Source organism: Schistocerca piceifrons, chromosome 2 (genome assembly GCF_021461385.2).
Source record: "Schistocerca piceifrons isolate TAMUIC-IGC-003096 chromosome 2, iqSchPice1.1, whole genome shotgun sequence".
Taxonomy (NCBI): Eukaryota; Metazoa; Arthropoda; class Insecta; order Orthoptera; family Acrididae; genus Schistocerca; species Schistocerca piceifrons.
This window is the reverse complement of record NC_060139.1, coordinates 573,696,312-573,720,040: the sequence shown is the minus strand read 5'-3', so window position 1 is coordinate 573,720,040 and position 23,729 is coordinate 573,696,312. Positions and strand designations below refer to the sequence as shown.

Below are 23,729 nucleotides of genomic sequence, written 5' to 3'. Positions count from 1 at the left end.
GGCACCTGCAATTGTAAAGGCAGCAGATCCGCCGGAAGCTGAAGACCAACACACCTTGCAGGAAAGCGACACTAACTTGGATACTGAAGAAAGTCCGTCGAGAGGCAATTCTCCGAAGAAAAATAAGAAACGCCGGCTGGCGCGCAAAGGTGCAGAGGAGACAGCTCCCGTACTCCGACAAAAAGCGAAGGAAATAGGTAGTACCTTAAGCCAACAGATCTGTAGCAACACGAAAGCGACACCAGTTTCTGTGCAGCGTTCCCCTTCTGCGCTGGAAAAACGAGACGTCCACGGAAAGCCAACAAAGAAAGCATCCAACCACCCTCAAGAAACGAGTCACTCTCATGAAGCTTCACTCGTCCCACCCGCGACGACAACCTCAACCAGCTGGGCAGGCGAAAGTGACCATAACAATGCCGACGCTGAAATGACAGAAGTTTCAGAAACTCAGACAGACTGTAAGCTAGCCCCACAGGTGGCTGATTTCTTCAACGACGACGTCTCCGCGAACGAACATTCTAAAGAACAAGGAAACACCGCCGAAACATTTGCTACCGGTGAATATTATTAAGATGCGTTTTAAAGGTGACGTTTGCGAGACAAAACAGAAGAATGTTTTTTAAAGTTAGATCAAGCAGAACGAAGAATGTCTGACATACAAGCATACAAAATCGCGACAGTAAACCTTAATAAGATTCATAGTTCCTTTAAACTACAGAACTTAAAAGATTTTATATATGCTTCTGACAGTGACATTATACTTTTACAAGAAGTGACAGACATTGAGCTTGGTAACGTACCTGGCTTCAACGCCATTACAAACCCAGGGCATGGAGCGGAAATGGGCACGGCTCTGCTCATAAAGGAGGGCATAGTAGTCCAAGATGTAGTAAAACTACCAAACAGTAAAGGCATAGCGGCCACAATAAACAAAATACGACTCATTAACGTGTATGCCCCTTCAGGATCTAGTAACAGGCACCGCAGAACGGAGTTCTTTAAAGAAGAAATTGTCCCACTATTTGGAACTCGATATGAACACCTTATCCTAGGAGGAGATTTTAATCGTGTTAAGACCAAACTCCCAATTTCAACAAGTGTACTGAACTGGAACGTATAGTTAATGACTTAAGACTAATAGACTCATGGGAACATATGCACGGTGCAGCCCCTGGCTTCACCCACGCCACAAGTCACTCGGCGAGCCGTCTCGACAGGATATATGTAACGCACAATTTGAAACACCTCATTTTGCAGTCCGAAGTATGGCCTACCGTTTTTTCAGATCATGCTGCATACATATGCACAATCAATCTGATAAAACAAGGGACATTCAGAGGTAGAGGCACATGGAAGCTCAATGTGTCACATCTGGAAGACCATGCTTGTCAGGAGGCATTTCACAAGGTATGGAGAGAGTGTGAAAGCAAATTTAGCTCGTACAACTCTGGCACTGACTGGTGGCTGAAACATGCCAAACCTAAAATACGGAGGTTTTTCATAAACTACTCCAAAGACAAAAACTTTTGGTACAAATCAACTATAGAATTTTACTTTCAGTGTCTAAGGGATTTGTACAAGTGCGATGCAACAGTTGTGGACAACTACGAAAGAATTAACAAAATTAAAGCAAAAATCTTAGCACTACGGCGTAAACAACTGGAAGGCTACCAAATAAGGTCTCGTACCCAGAACATAGCCCAGCACGAGGTCACTTCCATTTATCATGTCATTCGTGAAAGCAAAAGGGCGTCTCGCAAGATATTATCTGAAATAACAACTGATGATGGAAGGAAGCTGACGAAGCAAAGAGAGATTAAAGAGGCAATCGTACAGCATTTTGAATCCTTAATGTCTAGTCAGCCGGTTGACGAACAGCTTCAAGACGAGTTAATGATTAACCTCCAGGGCAAAGTATGCCACGCGGAAGCACAAACTCTCATCTCGGAAGTGACTGAAGAAGACGTCGAAGAAGCTATATATAGAAGCACGAAAAATAAGGCTCCAGGGGCAGATGGAATTCCGGCAGAATTTTATCGCAGATTCAGTGGCCTCGTAAAAGGCAAGTTTACTCTCATCTGCAACGAACTGCTAAACCCTGAAAATGACATCCCGAAAGAATTTCGTGAGGGACTCGTAGTGCTAGTGCCAAAAACTACCAATACGAAATCTGTAAGTGCTCTGAGGCCAATTACGCTTTTAAACAGCGATTACAAAATCTTTGGCCGCATCCTCGCTCGCGGGCTGAAAACCACAATGACCAGCGTCACTGGCCCTTATCAAACAAGTGTGGGCAAAGACAGAAGAATTCTCCAGACCCTCTGTGATTACAGGGACCTAATCTCAACGGCCGAGGTCTGCAAAATAAAATGTGCACTCATCTCACTCGACTTTGACAAAGCCTTCGACAGAGTTAACCATAGTTTTCTCCTTCGCACCATGGGCGCAATGGGCTTCCCACCTCGGTTCATTGCGGTAGTAAGAAATACAGTAACAAACAACTCAGCCAGATTTGTCATCAATGGGCACATTAGCCGCCCGGTTGACGTCACCAGCTCCATTAGGCAAGGGTGTCCAATGTCAATGGCACTCTTCGCCATCGCCATCGAGCCCCTGCTTGCCTCCCTTATGAAACATCTACAAGGACTACAAATACATGGAGAAAAGATCGTGTGCAAGGCATATGCTGATGATGTTGGCTTCCTAGTCGTGAATGGCGCTGAAGTACAGAGCGCACTACGAATAGTAACAAAATATTAACAGGCATCTGGTGCAAAACTTGATAGAACAAAGTCGGGGATCTGTTACGCGAGCTTGTAACCATGAAATGTCTCGGCATAGATTTTAAAAGAAATATCAAGCACACTATTGCTGCGAATTATCGAAAGTTACTTAACAGCATACGCGCCTCTGTACAAGCACATAGTATTAGGAAACTCGATGAACTTCAAAAAGTAACAGTGGCAAATGTATACATCACATCCAAAGTTAATTATGTAGCACAAGTTCTGCCACCACCTGCGACTTTGTTGAAAAGCATCGCATCTGCACTAGGACACATTGTGAGCCGCGGACGTATTTTCAAAGTCAAATATGACATTGTGATGCTCCCTACGAAATGTGGTGGGTTAAATCTTACCGATGTCAGCAAAAAGGCGCAAGCCTTATACCTTGCTACCACATACAAACAATGGAAAGAGCCAAGTGGTACGCTTGCTGCACATTTGTTAAACTAAATAGCTCCTGCTGACGTCAGTGCACCTATAAATGTCCAACACATACCCAACGGCCTATACCACTTGAAATACTTTTTCGTAGAATACAGCTATATACAGGCAAGGATTCCTGGAAAAGACATCATGAAAGTAAAAGAACTTTATAATAACTTGATGAAAGACAAACCCAGAAACGACGTAGAACAAAAGTATCCTTGTTATAACTGGGAAACAATATGGGAAAATATTCACTGCCGGAACTTGCCAACGTATGTCAAATCGACCTGGTACTTTGCTGTAAACAGAAAAATTACGACGAACTCTAAACTTCACTCTATTCGATTGGCCGAGTCACCGCTGTGTCCATTATGTAAAATACCAGATACCGAAGAGCATAGATTGCTGTGTGACAGGGTAAAAGAAATATGGCTCTACATAAGACAAAAGATAGCGAGCGTCAGCAGAACTACGCCCAATGCCGTTACGACTGCTGAATTTTTAAACCCTGACGGTATACCTTACCCTAAAACAAAACTAAATGCAATTAACTGCTTGAAAGGCCAAACGATGCATTACGTCCTAACAAAAGAATCAAGCAATAGGGAGGACTTCTGGGTATACCTTACAACTGAGCACCACAAGTTGATGTGTACTAAAAAATACAAAGAAAATTACGCAAACTTTTTAACTAAAACAATCCTGTAACCATTAGAAATGCGTAATTTACATTGCACATCCAAGCATTTCGTATATTAGACGAATGATTTTTGGTTAAAGTTTGTAAAAATGGCTCTGAGCACTATGGGACTTAACTTCTGTGGTCATCAGTCCCCTAGAACTTAGAACTACTTAAACCTAACTAACCCAAGGACATCACACACATCCATGCGCGAGGCAGGATTCGAACCTGCGACCGTAGCAGTCCCGCGGTTCCGGACTGCGCGCCTAAAGTTTGTACTTCACGTAGCAGGAGGAGGATTTCCAAAAGAAAGTAGTCAGAGAAGATCATCAGTATAGACCAATTAAGCCTATGTGTGTCTATTACTTTGCTTTCGGGGAAACACAGTGATGAAACTGGTATACGCCATTTATTTAGTATCTGTTTTTCTTTCCTTTTCTTTTCACAAGAAGACACATTTATGTTAATTAAGTGTAAAATCAAGCAGAAGAAGCCTATTTTACTTCATTACCTTCTGAAAAAGGAAATTATACTTATCAGCAATAATGAGTTTGCTTCTTTCCGTTTTTCCACGCACGGAGAACGAAATTTACAGATGCAGTTACATTTCCACAACAATTATGAGACTGCCTTCTCAATGGAATTTACATTTATTTTTATTCAAGCCATGTTGCAAACAAAGGCAACAGAAGGGGCATACTTCGTTCGTCGTTCAGAAGAAGCGCGTTTCCACATCATCAAGTTACATTCATTCTTAAAGGCGGAGAAGCCGGGCCGAGAAGGCAACACTTGGCGAGCGTAAAGGATGGGTTGGAGGGGAGGAAGGAGACCCAACAAAACAAAAAAAAAACAAAAAACAAAAAAAAGATGGAAAGAGCGTCTGCCATGTAAGCAGGAGATCCCGGGTTCGGGTCCCGGTTGGGGCACACATTTTCAGCTGTCCTCATCGAGGTATATCAACAACACCTATCGGGAGCTGAGGGATTCAATTAATTATCGTTTATTAGATGGTATAAGAATTGATACAGCGCTGCTGAAACAATAATGTCCCTGTCGCCATGTGTCGTCGCTTAAGACACGCATGTACGTGCAGTGTATAATATTTGGCGCCTATATCGTAGTTTCTCGTTGTCGTCGGGGACACCCGTTGTATTGCAGAATAGCACTAAGTGACGTAGCAATGAACTACAATGCTTTATTTGCTTTAAAAGATTAAGGTTTGTCTGCCATTTCTAGGAAATAATAAAAGAGGAAAAAATTATGGCAACAGTAATAAATTAAAGGCTTAACAACAATTCATCCACAACATACAAAAAAGAAAACAGAACGTAGCTGATCTGGTGCCTTTATCTGCTTTTAGCCCCTGAAAACGCAAAATGAACACGCAAAATAGTGTTCTTTAGACGAGGTTTCGACCCTTTACCAGTGACTATTTGTAATGTCCAAATAGTGATATGATCCCATATAACAACATGGTTTTTGGGCAGAGTCTTAAAAGCTTAGAATCAATCGATATAGTTTGGTGATTTTTTGTGGTACTCAACCGCTTATCACTTTTCGAGGAAGGCAGCGAACGGTGGACGGACTAAGTTTTCTTTTATTTGCCTATTTAATTTAATATTTCCACTCTATTTATCCTGAAACTGAGGGAGTCAGAATTTTTTAGTTTTTATTACACGAAATAACAAACCTAAAATCGGTTATTTCAGTAACAGGCTGTTTCGAGCGCTTTCAACAGCCTGGTCAAATGAAAAAGAAAAGATATAACCGAAAATCGGTTGTTCCAGAGATATTCACCATCTTGGAACCAGTTCCCTAGCCTGTGCTTAAACTATTTCTCCACAATATCCTTTCTTCCAGGAGTGCTAATTCCGCACAATATGCAGGACAACCTTTGTGACGTGGGGAGGTAGGAGGTGAGGTACTGACGGAAGTAAAGCTGGGAGGGCAGTTCGTCAGTCAGGCCTGGATGACTCTCTGTAGAGCACGAAGGAGAAGTCCAGCACAGAGTTTGAATCGCCAGGGAGTTTCGACACAGAAACTGTTCATTTTCGAGTTCTAGATTCTGTAAGACCATAGCGTAATGACCGGCTGCAACTTTACCTCCAATATTAGGCGAAAGTACTGGAGTGGTACGTTATCAACGCCCCAATCTGTCGGCTGTTATTACCGTTAATATAACTGGAGCCATTCAAGTAACTCATCAGCTGTCGGCGTGAAACTGGTACTCTTTCCAGAAAACTTTCTTTGAGGTTGCCAATGACGAATTCGGATCCTCTGTGTAGGAATAAAACACGTTGACCACTCACAAAAGGACGCAGTCACCGGAACAACGACATTTACACTCATGCTCATAAATTAAGGGTAATGCTGATACATCGTGAAAAAACGCTCTGGTGGGCAGTTTGCGGGTTTAAATCACCTCGGGGTATGACCATGCGGTGCATTTCACCTGCGGTCGTCACACAGTGGTGTTGGCAGCAGTCCACATACACAGAGGTGTGTTGGTGCATGTCAGAGTACGGTGCAGCGAGTAAGTGTGAAGACGTTTTCAAGCTTGCTACTGGTGACTGTGTGTTGAAAATGGCTGAAAGAACACATAGTGATGACGTTATGAGGGGTAGAATTCTAGGGCTGCTGGAGGCTAGTCAAATATAGCAGGTCGTAGCACGGACCCTCCGTGTGACACAAAGTGTGATCTCAAGATTATGGAAACGATTCCAGCAGACAGGAAACGTGTCCAGGCGCTACAGTATGGGACGTCAACAGCGTACAACACCACAAGAAGACCGATATCTCACCATCAGAGCCAGCTGACAGCCACAGAGTACTGCAGGTAGCCTTGGTCGGGACCTTACCACAGCCACTGGAACAGATGTCTCCAGGCACACAGGCTACAGACGACTGAACAGACATGGTTTATTCGTCCGGAGACATGCAAGGTGCATTCCACTGACCCCTCGTCACGGGAGAGCCCATAAAGCCTGGTGTCAAGAACAAAGTACATTGTCATTGGAACAGTGGTCCCAGGTTATGTTCACGGACGAGTCCAGGTATAGTCTGAACAGTGATTCTCGCCGGGTTTTCATCTGGCGTGAACCAGAAACCAGATACCAACCCTTTAATGCCCTTGAAAGAGAACTGTATAGAGGCTGTGTTTGATAGTGTGGGGTGAGATTTTGATTGGTAATCGTACACCCCTGCACGTGTTTGACAGAGGAACTGTAACAGGTCAGGTGTAGCGGGACGTCATTTTGCACCAATATGTCCACCTTTTCAGGGGTGCAGTGGGTCCCTCCTTCCTCCTGGTGGATGATAACACACGACCCCACCGAGCTGCCATCGTGGAGGAGTACCTTGAATCAGAAGATATCAGGCGAATGGAGTGGCCTGCCTCTTCTCCAAACCTAAACCTCATAGGGCACGTCTAGGATGCTCTCAGTCGACGTATCGCTGCACGTCTTCAAAGCCCTACGACACTTCAGGAGCTCCAACAGGCACTGGTGCAAGAATGGGAGGCTATACCCCAGCAGCTGCTCGACCACCTGATCCAGAGTATGCCAACCCGTTGTGTGGCCTGTGTACATGTGCATGGTGATCATATCCCATATCGATGTCGGGGTATATGCGCAAGAAACAGTGGCGTTTTGTAGCACATGTGTTCCGGGACGGTTTTCTCAACTTATCAGCAATACCGTTGACTTACAGATCTGTGTCGTGTGTGTTCCCTATGTGCCTATGTTATTAGCGCTAGTTTTGTGTAGTGCCACGTTGTGTGTCACCACATTCTGCAGTTATCCTTAATTTATGAACATGAGTGTAGTTGGGTACTTATAGAGGTTGTAGAATTATTACTTCTGCTGCAAATCATTGTTGGGAAATTTGACTTCTGCCGCCACACTAACGCTGAACGGCGAGTACTGCGCTGCAAAGAGAGGGAGTGTTGTGTCCACCCACACAGACGTGTGAAGCGTGAGGACAGCGCCTCCGGGCGCGCGGCCAGCGGCGGCAGGCACTCTCGATTGTTTTGCTGAACTGGCGGGCACCTGCCTGCGACCGCTATATTTAAACAGCTCTGTGCCCGTCTGGCGCGTGGATCCCGTCCCGGCTGAGTCCCCACCGAACTGCATCGCTCTGCCGTAAGCCTTATAGCAACATATGCCCCCATGTCGTGCGCAGCGGTGCTCGGCGACAAAACAACGGACTGGTATCAGACTGAAAAATGGCTCTGAGCACTATGGGACTTAACATCTGTGGTCATCAGTCCCCTAGAACTTAGAACTACTTAAACCTAACTAACCTAAGGACATCACACAACACCCAGTCATCACGAGGCAGAGAAAATCCGTGACCCTGCCGGGAATCGAACCCGGGAACCCGGGCGCGGGAAGCGAGAATCCTACCGCACGACCACGAGCTGCGGACAAGGTATCAGACTGATGTCGAACTGATAGTAAATTGAACACGAATAAAACCGCAAACAGCTGTTAGTTTATGATTTATACACGACCGGTTTCGCAGCGTTAAGGCAGCATCTTCAGGTGGTTATTAGCGCCACATAGATTAGCACACGTAGATGCCCTCAACGTTCGTAGTCACAGAACCCAATCCCATGAAGAGGGGAATTGGCCAACAAATAACACCTGGCAGAGCACTGGGGCGAGTAGTGCAGAGGACGATGCACAGTAACAAATTGGTCAGAACGGAGACTGAACATCAGATGATAGGAGCCCCATTCATAATGGCAAACCCTGTTGTTCGCTGTTGCGGCGTTAGACACTGGAAGCTGTCAGCGAGAGGGTAGAACCTCCAGTGTTCTGCCCTCGCGACAGCCAATGACAGGGTTTGCCATTATGAATGGGGCTCCTATTTGATGTTCACTCTCTATTGTGACTAGTTTGTTGTTGTGCCTCATCCTCTGCAGGTAGCCCCAAAACTCTGGGACGACAACTGCACAGATGGTAGAACAGTCTAAACTGAACGTTTTCAGACAGGAAACTAAAGGTCGGAAATAGATGTATAGTTTTTCATTAACGCATTCGGGATCAGTACTTTTTTCTTTTTTTTCTATTTTGTCCCTGAGAAAACAATCTTATTCTACATTACCTACCGCTTTGCGGCTAAAAAGCGTTGTACTATACATGGTGAAATATTTGTTTTTCAAAAAACTGGATGTTCCAGTTTTTGAACAATAGTGCCAGGACAGCATCGATCAACATCTGTCATATCCCATTTTTGGAACAGCAGTCGTGTTAGATTACAGCAAAAGGAAACAACACATGAAATTTGTATGACGTGTTTATTTCTTAACACATGAAAAATTAAATAAAAATTTATTGAAATTGTGATAAAATATTTTACAACTGATATTTCCTTCCAGCAGAGTAATTGCTACATTCAAGACAACAGGTAAAATATCGATTCTTATAATACTAGTACCACTTCTCACACGGTGATGTGGATCAAATTACATTTAAGGACCGAAGGCATCTAACGTTCGTCGAAGAGTAGGTCGTTGGTCATTGGAAGTCGAGGAGAAGATGGGATTTGGGAAAGAAATCCTTTTCAAAGAAAACATACCAGCATATACCCCAGACTAATTACAGAAACATGGAAAAACTTAAATATCGATGACTATAAGAGGAACTGAACGCCAGCCCTTCCGAACGTGTGTCCAATGTCTTAACCGCTGCGTCTCCTCGCTCAGTCTTCAGAAACGTGGGGAGACCAAAAACACCAGGCCGTATAACCGAATCCCGTTGACTCGTTATGTGCAGGCTATTTTGCTCCATGTCTTTCATTATTTTGTATCAATGCCTCATTAACTGTCCATATAACAGAAGTTTTTCCAGTTTTCATTCAGTGATTGTCACAGAAGTTCGACTTTATTAGGAATGAATTTATCATTTTCAGAAACATCAACGTTCCTCACAATTTACAATAATGTCTTTCGGGCCATACCATTAGAAGTATGTAATCTTTTTCTGACAACTGGTAATCTTTTCAATGCATTTCTAAAAACTGACAGTAACAGATACGAGCAAAATTTGCAAAAGAAATTTCTCATTTCATTAGCAGTAAAGTTCAGCTGCAGTTTTTAGTTTTAAAAGCGTAATTGTTTCTGTTACTAGCACTAATGGGTAGCAGATTCGCATCAACAAAAATAAAAACAGATAAATGGGAATGTACGTTTTATTCTGACATTGAAAGTATTAGAGTCCTTTACTTCCCTTTGTCAACTGGAAAGCCACAATAGCATCACTTTCTTTGGAAATTGGTATTTTTATCTTCCATTTTCTTTCATTTTAGTTGAAGTTCATAAGGTCTTCTTGAAGGATGTTCAATGTATTTCATTTCATTACTTCTTACAGCCGAATTTTCAACAACAGAAGTTTATAAGTTTCATCAATGAAGTATCCTTACAGCATTCATTTTCTCGACGCTTTCAACTATGTTAGTAATGTTGCATTATGTTTCCAGTGTGAGGTTTATCTTAAAGATATAGTCAAGGTTTTCCTTTTCTTCATTGCTCCCGTCTTCATTTGAGATCCTTCCATGTTATGGACGAGCTATAAAAACATCTTATTTAAGCAAATGAGGACTCCCTTTCATAGTTATGGTTAGTAGTTCATCGTAAGTGCAACTAAATTCAGTGCGATTAAAAATTTCAGTCGCCCAGGTCAGTCTCAAGCCGTTATGAGCCTATAGTGTCGTGCTGGTACACAGACTATCTGTCCCTGTACTTCCAAGGCGTGGTTGTGACTTTCGATATCTTTTGCAACGTCCAGTGCTACGAACAAAGAAACAACATTAGTTAGGAGAATAAAACGCATATCATGATAGAAAAAAATTAGTTTCGAAATGTTGCAGTTCAAAAAGGTAATATACAGGGAGTCGACAAAAATATTAAAATACCGCGAGAAATGCATGCTTGAACAGAAATGCAGATGCTAGGCAAGCCTGCTAGTTCTTCTTTTAGTATTCAACCCTGAGGTTGGTTTGCAGCAGAGTGCCATTCCTCTCTTCTGCTTCCTCTTTATTTCCATGTACGTGTTACATCTAACATCATTCATGATCTGTTGCATGTATGATACCTTGGTCACCCCCTCCGATTCCTTCCCTCAATAGCTCCTTCTGCTATCGTTCCAATGATGTTGTTGTGTCTTAGGATATGCCCTACAAGTTTGTTTCTTCTTGTTTGGATGTGCCTCCAAAGATATCTGGTTTCCTGTATTCTTCTAAGCAGCTCTTCATTTATTACTTTGTGTCTCCAGCTGCCGGCCGGTGTGGCCGAGCGGTTCTAGGTGCTTCAGTCTGTAGCCGCGCGACCGCTACGGTCGCAGGTTCGAATCCTGCCTCGGGCATGGATGTGTGTGATGTGGCTCTGAGCACTATGGGACTCAACTTCTGAGGTCATTAGCCCCCTAGAACTTAGAAGTAGTTAAACCTAACTAACCTAAGGACACCACACACATCCATGCCCGAGGCAGGATTCGAACCTGCGACCGTAGCGGTCTCGCGGTTCCAGACTGCAGCGCCTAGAACCGCACGGCCACTTCGGCTGGCTGTGTGTGATGTCCTTAGGTTAGTTAGGTTTAAGTAGTTCTAAGTTCTAGGCGACTGATGACCTCAGATGTTAAGTCCCACAGTGCTCAGAGCCATTTGAACTATTCTGTCTCTCCAGCTGATCTTCATCACCCTTCTATAGCATCACATCTCCAGGACCTCTACCCGTCTTCTCTCTTTACTTCCCGTTGTCCAAGTTTCACATCCGTACAGGGGCACACTCCAAACGAAAGCTTTCACTACACGTTTCCCTGTTTTCAGACTGATGTTCTTGCTGGTGATTAAGTTCCTCCTCAGATTAAATGCAATTTTGGCCTGTTGTATTCTGCTCACAATTTGTTTCCGGCTTCTACGTCCCTTGTGACTTTGCTTCCCAGGTAGGTAAATTCCTCTGTCACTTCCAGCTCCTCTCTTCCAATTCTAATTCTCAGAGGTTCATATTCTGCTTGTGTACTGCATACTATCACTTTAGCCTTTTTCTTGTTTATTCTCATTCCTTACTGATAGCATAGAATCCTTTCCATTGTTCTGAGGACTTCCTCTAGTTCTTTTTTTATCTCCGTGACTATAGCAATAGGATTTACATAACGTAGCATGTCTATCTTCTGCTCATTATTTTTGATCCCCACTTCAATAGTTTCTCGAACTTGGCCAATTGCTTCATGGATGTAAACGTTGAATATAAGAGGAGAGAGACCAAATCCTTATCTTACCCATTTTCTGATATTTGCTTCTTGTTCCTGGTGAGAGTTCCTAATCACTGCCACCTCGTTCTTATAGATACACGGATGTCTGTGTAATTCGCTCCACGTCTTCTCAGGACTCTGAACATCTCTTGCCAGATAACGTTTTCAAATGCCTTTTCCTGGTCTACAAAGACAATATAAGTTGGTTTATTTTTCTGTAATTGCTTTTTGATAAGGAGTCTCAGTGCCAGAATCGCTTCTCTTGTTCCCAGTCCCCTTCTGAAACCAAACTGATCTCCACTCAGCATATCTTCCACCTTCTCTTCAATTCTCCTCAGAATTATTTTTATGAGAATTTTTGATGCATGTGATATTAGGCTTGAAATTCGGTACTGTTCACATTTTGTAGCTGCTGCCTTCTTTGGTATAGGAATAATGATACATTTCTGGAAGTCTGTCGGTATCTCTTCTGTGTTATAGATGGATCTGATAAGTTGAAGCAGCACCATTATCATGTTGTCACCAGCGTTCTTTATTAGTTTTGTAGGGATGTCATCAATACCCGTTGCTTTGTTGTCCCGTAGTTCTTTTACACCTTTGTCAAATTCTTCTTGCAGAATGTCATCTCTCTTGTCATCCTCGTCTACTTGCTCTTCTCTTCCTATTACTTCTTCCGAAAGAGATGTTCCGGCATACAACTCCTCAGTGTATTCTTTCTATCTCCTTACCATGTCTTCATCAAACAGTATTTTCCCCTCTTTATTTTCTATTGTACCTGAGAGTGTTGTTTTACCTTTGTTAAAAAATGTATTTGCTGTTCTGTAGGCTAAATCAGTTCTTCCGTTTTGCATGTTTTCTTCCACTTCCCTGCACATTTCCTCAAGAAAATTTTCGTTTGCTTTCCTAGCTTCTCTATTGGATAAATTCCTTTGTCTTCTGTATTCAACTTTCCCTTTTTCATCAGTGACATTCCTGTATAATCTCCTTTATTCTATAAGTTCAATAACATCTGCTGTAACCCATTTCCTCTTGTTTTTGGGTTTAGTTTTTCCGACTATCTTTTCTGCTGCTCTGTATATATCAGATTTAATTTGATCCTAGTCTTCATTTACTCCACCATGTTGAAAGTTTTTAGCTTTGTGGCCTGTTTCGTGAGCATAACGGTTTGCCAGTCCCTCGGTTGTCAATTTTTCTGGTTCTCCTTTAAGTTTTACTGATTTCTTCTTCAGAGATTTGAGCACGAGTGAACTTTTCATCAGGTCCAGGTTATGGTCACTGCCTATGTCTGCAGATGGACAGCTCCTGCAATTTTTTGCCTGGTTCCTAAAACTTGCTTTCACTAGAATGTAATCAATCTGCTGTCTCCTCAGATCTCCAGGGGCCTTCCATGTGTATATTCTTCGTTTGTGATGTTGGAAAAATGCGTCTGCAACAACTGACTGGTGCCTCGAGCAGAACTCGATTAGTCGATCTCCTCTTTCACTTCTTCTTCCAAGTCCATATTTGCCAGGAATTTCTTCCTCCGGTTCTTCACACACAATCGCATTCCATACCCCATGATAATTAGGTTTTCATCTTCTTTAACATTTCTCATCGCATTACTTCGTATACTTCGTCAACGACTGCATCTTCCTCATTGGATTTTGGCATGTATACTTGTGTTATCACAGTGTCCTTTGGCTTTTTTCAAGTTTGACTAGTATTATTCTAGAGCTATATTGCACATACCCCTTTACACGTGAACCATAATTTTTCCTCAAAATTATTCCAACTCCACCCATTCCTGGTCTATCTTGTTCAGTTCCGCTGTGAATGAGTCTGTATTCTTCAGACCAGAAATCACCTGGCTGGGGCCGTCTCATCTCCGATATGCGTAGGTTACCGATTTACAGCAATCCATTTCAAGTTTTAGGTTTTCTAGTTTGCTACACTGAAGCAGTGTTCTCACATTCCAAGTTGCTACGTTAAAATTGGGATTCTTTTCCATCACCTTGTCTGTATCTTTTGCAGCCCCGTCCGGAGATCCGATTGGGGGAGTATTTTATCTCCGGAAAATTTTACAGAAGATGCTGGCATGTTTTACCGCTGGTGCTTAGGACAAACGTAGTTCTTTAATGTGGTTGTTTCCCGTTGCCTTCCACATCCTGTGCCGTTGACCGTCAGCTGGTTCTTCCGCGTTTGGAAATGATTTCTCATTTCCAGGGTAAGAGGGTGTCCTGCCCAGCAAATGCTGGGGTGATGACTTATCCCGGTCATCCCTCTGTCCCTGTCTACGTTAGCCACCACATGAAGTGACGTTGCCCACTCTGCCGCATGGAGATGTAGATCAGGAATTTCCCTTCATCGGGTCTAGGACCTTAACGGCATTTCCTAGTCCCTCCAGTACTTTAGAGAGAATGCCTGTTAGTTACACATTTGTATTTGACTGCGCACGGCACTTGTGCAATGTTCTCAGGAGTTGCAAGTTCAGTCGTGATCATAACAGTGTTCGGTGTAGTTGTGTTAGCTCGGAACTAAGAGAATTCGTACATGGGTAAATTGTTGGTGGTAGTATTGTGGATACTTCCATAAGCATGGTAGCCTAAGTGTTTGGTGATTCAAGAAACAGCGAATCGAAAATTTTACCGCGTACGTGGAAGGCGAAAGAACACCATTCGCTAAGTCACAACGTAGACGAAAGCGTTTGTTGAACGATGGTGACAGACCGCCATTGAAGAGGAATGTGACGAAAAACAAGTGGTCGACAGCAGCAAAAGTCGCTGACGAACTGAAGTCGCCCTCGTGAAGCCTGTCAGCACCATGATAACAGGAAGGAAGCCTCACTACCAAATAACTGCAGGGAGAGGTGGAATTACAAAACCACTCCTCCGTGGTGTAAATGCCGTTAACGGGAAAACGTGGTGCGGAAGCCATAAAACCTGGGCTATGGAGCAATGGAAGAATGTGGTTTGGTCGGATGAGTCCTGTTTCATACTGTTTCTAACTTCTGGCCAAGTTTAAGTCCCAAGAGGGAAAACGGCGGGTGTTCGGTGATTATTTGGGTAGCCATATCGTGGTATTCGATGGGTCCCGTGGCTACCGTGCAGGGTCGCATTACTGCCATAGATTACGTGACCATTTTGGCTGAATAAGTCTTTACCGTGGTACAATGTTTGCTCCCGAATGGTGATGCTGTGTTCCAAGACGCCAGGGACCCTCTTCACACAGCTCGCATCGTCCAGGGCTGGTTTTGTCAGCACGAGGATGAACTATCGCATATCGCCTGGCGATCACGGTCACCAGATTTCCGTGTTATGGAGACTTTGTGGGCAACTTTGCAGAGAATGATGGACGGCCGCTTAACTTGCCATTATTTTGCGGGAAGAATAGCATAAAATTCTCTTGAAAACCATACAGTTCCTGTATTTATCCATTCCCAGACCACTGGAAAGTGTTTTGAACGCCAATGGTTTTCCTACGCCTTTTAGGCCTGATAATGTGTTACGTTCGTGGAGTTTCCATATTTTTGTCCAACAGGATTTCAATACTGTAACGGATGATAGGTGGTAACAATTAAACATTACTTGGAAAATGAGGACTTTGCATCATTATGTTCAACATGTTGGATGAAAGGTTAATTAAACATTAAATTAAAATGTCGTAAGATATCAGGTGTACGTATGACGTTTCTGTCAGTCCATAGTTTCAGTGAAGTATTAGCAAAGGACAGGCAATTACGCTAAGGATATTTCAAGATTTGTTTAAAGATGGCTTATGTGATACTATAAAATCAGCTAGAATTTCGCTTCATCCATCTCTACGACAACTTTTTGTCTGATAAGTGTTTCTAGTTCGCGTCATAATAATTTTATTTATTTATTTGTTTATTTTTAAGTTGAACCAATACGTCTGTGGATGATTCTGAGCAATGTTATTTCCATTCCTACCCTCTAATTTTGTGTTAATTTTGAAGGTGTGAGGAATTTGCGCTTCGCATTAATTGCGACGAATCTGTCATTCATTTTGTAATATCTTTCTAGACTTGACGTCACTGATTCGCTGTTATTTCTTCATAGGGAACGAAACCGTCACATGGATCGGCGTACGAGGTGCTACGAAACGAGAAGGTTGGGAGGTAAGAGCTAGGTCAATCTGATCCTCCATCAACCACTCTTAAATGGAGAAAGAAGGAAAAAATCAATAAAAAAACCAAGTATAGTAATACGTTTCCTTGTTCTGCCGATTTCTATCTTTTTTGAAAAAATATTACTATTTTTACATAGCTGATTTGAGTGCCAAGAGCTTTCAAGAAAATTTAGTGTCTCATTATTATTACGAACGTTAATGATATCTATTAATCAGTAAAATTATTTTCAATACTGTGTAATTCTAAATAAGTTACTTAATGATTGAATAATTGTATTTTCGTTGCATTCCATTATCGTTGCTGTATTTTCTTTGTGGTGATATTAATTAATGCTTTCTCAGTACTTTTACTAAATCTACTATCACTCTTGTAAGTATTGTTTCATCTTTAACGGCTTTGTTATTTGATCTTATACATTACGAAAATGTGAAACCTATCTGTTGCACATAAAAAATTAAAATATATCGCCAGCCTCAGTCACTTTTTAGGGAGAATGAAATGGAATGTTCTCGTAGGCTTCCTCGTAAGTAAAACAATAAAGTAGGCTCACTGGTAAGATGGCAGGAATATGTCTACAAAACACTCATGTGACCTATCCTAGGTTCCAATACCAAACACGACGAACAGGGGATAATCGACGTTCACAAAGAAGGGCGGTACGAATGGTCACATGTTTCATTAAAATCCTTATGGGTTTGTTTGGCGCAAGAGAAGACATCAACAAAGTGTCGAAAAACGTACAAAGGAAGACGCTTAAAGATAGACGTCAGTTATCCCGCCATAGCCACTTACAAAATTTCAAGAATATGTATTAAGCGAGGAATGTAGGAAGACACTACAGCTTCTGTATATTGTTCCCTCAGAGACCGCAGAAAACAAAATTAAATTATTTACAGCACGCACAGAGACATTTAAGCAATAATTCTTCCCGCGTTTCATACGCAACTGGTACGTGGAGAAATTTTAATAACTGGTATAATGGGACGTCCCCCTGCTATGGACTTGATACTAGTTTGCAAGGTAGTGATGTAGACGTAGATGTAGACATAAACACATAGGTACAGATAAAATGGAATTTGTATTTGCTCACGTAATTACTGTTTTGGTGAAGCGTTTCCTTCGTCTGTACCACAGAGCTACCTTGAAGTCCTGCGGTATTTGGCTCGTGGCCGCTGCCAGAATGCACACCTGGTTTAGATCGGAGTTGACACACCGAAGAAGACTCAATGAACAAGAATTCTCTATGGTGCGACTGGTAGGCGAGCGCCAGCTCCCTGAGTTCTGTGGTGTTCGGTTCAGATTCGCTAGTGTTCGCTCGTGTTCCACTTCTTGTGTCTTTTAGTGAACCGTGAAAGATAGTTCGCCTTCTCTCCGCTTCGGCGCTAGCAGTACTGAGGTTTTTCGGACGCTATCTTGCCTACATTTGTTGTTAATATGAGTTGCGTAAGCGATGGTGTGGTCTGAAGAAAATGTAACCCTGTTGACAGACGAATATAGATATCATAGGTGCTTCTGGGATCCAAGAGGTGCACAGCGAAAATGCAGAAGGAAAAGAAATATGATTGGTAGAAAATTGATGGTGTACTCAAAGAGCCAACTGGGGACGGAGAGAGAAGACGAATTTATTAAATGCTTGCATCATTATAAAGCAAAAGTACAATACATTCCTTGAAAGTAAGTGCGAAAATGTATCTACGGATATTACGCTGATTAAAATTAAAAATATATGAAACACCGAATCATTATCGTTGCTTACGTTCATGGTAGCTGTTATTACAAGGGGAGCTTAAAAAGTTTACGTTCGAAGTCCTTACAATCCTTGGTATGTCAATCAGGTAAAACCGCCGTGAACATTAAGGCAATCATCCCACTGACTCACCAGACTAAAGACACCCATTTAGTAAAACACCGTGTACTGCTACGTGAAAAAGTTCGTATCTGCCTGCTGCACATCCTCGTCCGACAGGAATCGTCGACCCTTCAGGACCTTTTTTTAAGGGACCGAAGGTGTCATAATCGCATGGGGAGAGATCCGTGTGTCTCCCAACTGTGTTGGTAAAACTTGTGCGTTACGACATTTGCGACATGCCGCGAACCACTCCCAACGGTGGTTTTCGAGAGGCATGCTGCTCCATACAGGTTCTTCATTCTCTGACAGATGTCTACCGGTGTTTGTCCTTCGGCAGACGAGAAAAGAATAACACCAGGATGATCCTGTTTGGACGGATTTGGTAATTACGTCGCCATACTTCAAGATTCCGCATTTACTGCACGCACTTCGGAAAGACACAAATGCTACACTAATAACTTGCCTATATGTCTGTGCTTATATATCTGCATCAGAGTCGCGCTGCGTTGCATGTACGCTGCAGAAACGCCGTTATGTCTGTGTGAGGCATTACTGATATGTTAGAGATTCTTGATCAGAGGTGGTTTATCCGGTATCACAATATCCGCCCTCCACAAACTATAGCAGATTTTATCAAGTAACTACCACCCTATGTAGCAAGTCGTATGTATATTTCACATTTCATTTACCATATTTTATTGACATTATCTTTCTTATACGCGCTGGAATAAAATCCTCGAAGTGGTTCGTATGTTTCACTGCAGACATCAGAAATTTCGATATCGGCACCTAGTAGCCACTGAAATGCGAAACAATCACTAAACTTACATGTTTCTAGTTTCTGATAACCGGAGCGTAACTCTCAGCTTTTATATGGGTTATGTTGGTCATTGGTAATTATCGTTATGTTTTCAAATTTCTCCTCAGTAGTAATAAGTCAGCTAAAAGCGTCAAACGGTATATGCGCAAAGTTTTAAAATACACTACTGGCCATTAAAATTGCTGCACCAAGAAGAAATGCAAATGATAAACGGGTATTCATCGGACAAATATATTATACAAGAACTGACATGTGATTGCATTTTCACGCAATTTGGGTGCATAGATCCTGAGACCCCCCCATGAACCATGGACCTTGCCGTTGGTGGGGAGGCTTGCGTGCCTCAACGATACAGATAGCAGTACCGTAGGTGCAACCACAACGGAGGGGTATCTGTTGAGAGGCCAGACAAACGTGTGGTTCCTGAAGAGGGGCAGCAGCCTTTTCAGTAGTTGCAGGGACAACAGTCTGGATGATTGACTGATCTGGCCTTGTAACACTCACCAAAACAGCCTTGCTGTTGTGGTACTGCGAACGGCTGAAATCAAGGGGAAACTACAGCCGTAATTTTTCCCGAGGGCATGCAGTTTTACTGTATGGTTAAATGATGATAGCGTCCTCTTGGGTAAAATATTTCGGAGGTAAAATAGTCTCCATTCGGATTTCCGGGCGGGGACTACTCAAGAGGCCGTCGTTATCAGGAGAAAGAAAACTGGCATTCTACGGATCGGAGCGTGGAATGTCAGATCCCTTAATCGGGCAGGTAGGTTAGAAAATTTAAAAAGGGAAATGGATAGGTTAAAGTTAGATATAGTGGGATTTAGTGAAGTTCGGTGGAGGGAGGAACAAGACTTCTGGTCAGGTGAATACAGGGTTATAAACACAAAATCAAATAGGGGTAATGCAGGAGTAGGTTTAATAATGAATACGAAAATAGGAATGCGGATAAGCTACTGCAAACAGCATAGTGAACGCATTATTGTGGCCAAGATAGATACGAAGCCCATACCTACTACAGTAGTACAAGTTTATATGCCAACTAGCTCTGCAGATGACGAAGAAATTGAAGAAATGTATGATGAAATAAAAGAAATTATTCAGATAGTGAAGGCAGACGAAAATTTAATAGTCATGGTTGACTGGAATTCGAAAGTAGTAAAAGGGAGAGAAGGAAACGTAGTAGGTGAATACGGATTGGGGCTAAGAAACGAAAGAGGAAGCCGTCTGTTAGAATTGGGAATTTAAGGAGATGGGACCTGGATAAACTGACTAAACCAGAGGTTGTACAGAGATTCAGGGAGAGCATAAGGGAACAATTGACAGGAATGGGGGAAAGAAATACAGTAGAAGACGAATGCGTAGCTCTGAGGGATGAAGTAGTGAAGGTAGCAGAGGATCAAGTAGGTAAAAAGACGAGGGCTAGTAGAAATCCTTGGGTAACAGAAGTAATATTGAATTTAATTGATGAAAGTAGAAAATATAAAAATGCAGTAAATGAAGCAGGCAAAAAGAAATACAAACGTCTCAAAAATGAGATCGACAGGAAGTGCAAAATGGCTAAGCAGAGATGGCTAGAGGACAAATGTAAGGATGTAGAGGCTTGTTCACTAGGGGTAAGATAGATACCGCCTACAGGAAAATTAGAGAGACCTTTGGAGAGAAGAGAACCACTTGTATAAATATCAAGAGCTCAGATGGAAACCCAGTTCTAAGCAAAGAAGGGAAGGCGGAAAGGTGGAAGGAGTATATGGAGGGTTTATACAAGGGCGATGTACTTGAGGACAATATTATGGAAATGGAAGAGGATGTAGATGAAGATGAAATGGGAGATAAGATACTGCGTGAAGAGTTTGACAGAGCACTGAAAGACCTGAGTCGAAACAAGGCCCCGGGAGTAGACAACATTCCATTAGAACTACTGACGGCCTTGGGAGAGCCAGTCCTGACGTAACTCTACCATCTGGTGAGCAAGATGTATGAGACAGGCGAAATGCCCTCAGACTTCAAGAAGAATATAATAATTCCAATCCCAAAGAAAACAGGTGTTGACAGATGTTAAAATTACCGAACTATCAGTTTAATAAGTCACAGCTGCAAAATACTAACACGAATTATTTACAGACGAATGGAAAAACTAGTAGAAGCCGACCTCGGGGAAGATCAGTTTGAATTCCGTAGAAATGTTGGAACACATGAGGCAATACTGACTTTACGACTTATCTTGGAAGAAAGATTAAGTAAAGCCAAACCTACGTTTCTAGCATTTGTAGACTTAGAGAAAACTTTTGACAATGTTGACAGGAATATTCTCTTTCAAATTCTAAAGGTGGCAGGGTTAAAATAGAGGGAGCGAAAGGCTATTTACAATTTGTACAGAAACCAGATAGCAGTTATAAGAGTCGAGGGGCATGAAAGGGAAGCAGTGGTGGGAAGGGAGTGAGACAGGGTTGTAGCCTCTCCCCGATGTTATTCAATCTGTATGTTGAGCAAGCAGTAAAGGAAACAAAAGAAAAATTTGGAGTAGGTATTAAAATACAGGGAGAAGAAATAAAAACTTTGAGGTTCGCCGATGACATTGTAATTCTGTCAGAGACAGCAAAGGACTTGGAAGAGCAGTTGAATGGAATGGACAGTGTCTTGAAAGGAGGATATAAGATTAACATCAACAAAAGCAAAACAAGGATAATGGAATGCAGTCGAATGAAGTGTGGTGATGGTGAGGGAATTAGATTAGGAAATGAGACACAAAGTGGTAAAGGAGTTTTGCTATTTGGGGAGCAAAATAACTGCTGATGGTCGAAGTAGAGAGGATATAAAATGTAGACTGGCAAAGGCAAGGAAAGCGTTTCTGAAGAAGAGAAATTTGTTAACATCGAGTATTGATTTAAATGTCAGGAAGTCGTTTCTGAAAGTATTTGTGTGGACTGTAGCCATGTATGGAAGTGAAACATGGACAATAAATAGTTTGGACAAGAAAAGAATAGAAGCTTTCGAAATGTGGTGCTACAGAAGAATGTTGAAGATTAGGTGGGTAGATCACATAACTAATGAGGAGGTATTGAATAGGATTGGGGAGAAGAGAAGTTTGGCACAACTTGACTAGAAGAAGGGATCGGTTGGTAGGACATGTTCTGAGGCATCAAGGGATCAGAAATTTAGCATTGGAGGGCAGCGTGGAGGGTAAAAATCGTAGAGGGAGACCAAGAGATGAATACACTAAGCAGATTCAGAAGGATGTAAGTTGCAGTGGCTACTGGGAGATGAAGGAGCTTGCACAGGATAGATTAGCATGGAGAGCTGCATCAAACCAGTCTTAGGACTGAAGACCACAACAACAACAACAACAGATCCTGAGAAATCAGTACCCAGAACAACCACCTCTGGCCGTAACAACGGCCTTGATACGCCTGGGCATTGAGTCAAACAGAGCTTGGATGGCGTGTACAGGTACAGCTGCCCATGCAGCTTCAACACGATACCACAGTTCATCAGGAGTAGTTCAAAATGGTTCAAATGGCTCTGAGCACTATGGGACTCAACTTCTAAGGTCATCAGTCCCCTAGAACTTAGAACTACTTAAACCTAACTAACCTAAGGACATCACACACATCCATGCCCGAGGCAGGATTCGAACCTGCGACCGTAGCGGTCGCGCGGTTCCAGACTGTAGCGCCTTTAACCGCTTGGCCACCACGCCCGGCCATCAGGAGTAGTGACTGGCGTATTGTGACGAGCCAGTTGCTCGGCCACCATTGACCAGACGTTTTCAATTGGTGAGAGATCTGGAGAATATGCTGGCCAGGGCTGCAGTCGAACATTTTCTGTATCCAGAAAGGCCCGTACAGGACCTGCAACGTGCGGTCGTGCATTATCCTGCTGAAATGTAGGGTCTCGCAAGGATCGAATAAAGGGTAGAGCCACGGGTCGTAACACATCTGAAATGTAACGTCCACTGTTCAAAGTGCCGTCCATGCGAACAAGAGGTGACCGAGACGTGTAGCCAATGGCACCCCATACCATCACGCCGGGTGATACACCAGTATGGCGATGACGAATACACGCTTCCAATGTGCGTTCACCGCGATGTCGCCAAACATGGATGCGACCATCATGATGCTGTAAAAAGAACCTGGATTCATCCGAAAAAATGACGTTTTGCCATTCGTGCACCCAGGTTCGTCGTTGAGTACACGATCGCAGGCGCGCCTGTCTGTGATGAAGCGTCGAGGGTAACCGCAGCCGTGATCTCCGAGCTGATAGTCCATGCTGCTGCAAAAGTCGTCGAACTGTTCGTGCAGATGGTTGTTGTCTTGGAAACGTGCCCATATGTTGACTCGGGACCGAGACGTGGCTGCACGATCCGTTACAGCCATGCGGATAAGATGCCTGTCACCTCGACTGCTAGTGATACGAGGCCGTGGGATCCACCACGGCGTTCCGTATTACCCTCCTGAACCCACCGATTCCACATTCTGCTAATAGTCATTGAATCTCGACCAACGCGAGCAGCAATGTCGCGATACGATAAACCGCAATCGCGATAGGCTACAATCCGACCTTTATCAAAGTCGGAAACGTGATGGTATGCATTTCTCCTCCTTACACAAGGCATCACAGCAACGCTTCACCAGGCAACGCAGGTCAACTGATGTTTGTGTATGAGAAATCGGTTGGAAACTTTCCTCATGTCAGCACGTTGTAGGTGTCGGCACCGACGATAACCTTGTCTGAATGCTCTGAAAAGCTAATCATTTGCATATCACAGCATCTTCTTCCTGACGGTTAAAT

The 23,729-nt window shown here is 42.9% G+C and overlaps 1 protein-coding gene across 1 annotated transcript in view; it reads left to right on the top strand.

Annotated features, from left to right (window-relative positions):
• LOC124777165 (SET domain-containing protein SmydA-8) overlaps positions 1 to 23,729 on the top strand; it is a 240,848-nt gene that overhangs the window by 66,086 nt on the left and 151,033 nt on the right. The window contains exon 2 of the mRNA XM_047252472.1: positions 16,202 to 16,260. Within this exon, the coding sequence (XP_047108428.1) occupies positions 16,202 to 16,260 (59 nt within the window). The remainder of the gene's footprint in view (positions 1 to 16,201; positions 16,261 to 23,729) is intronic.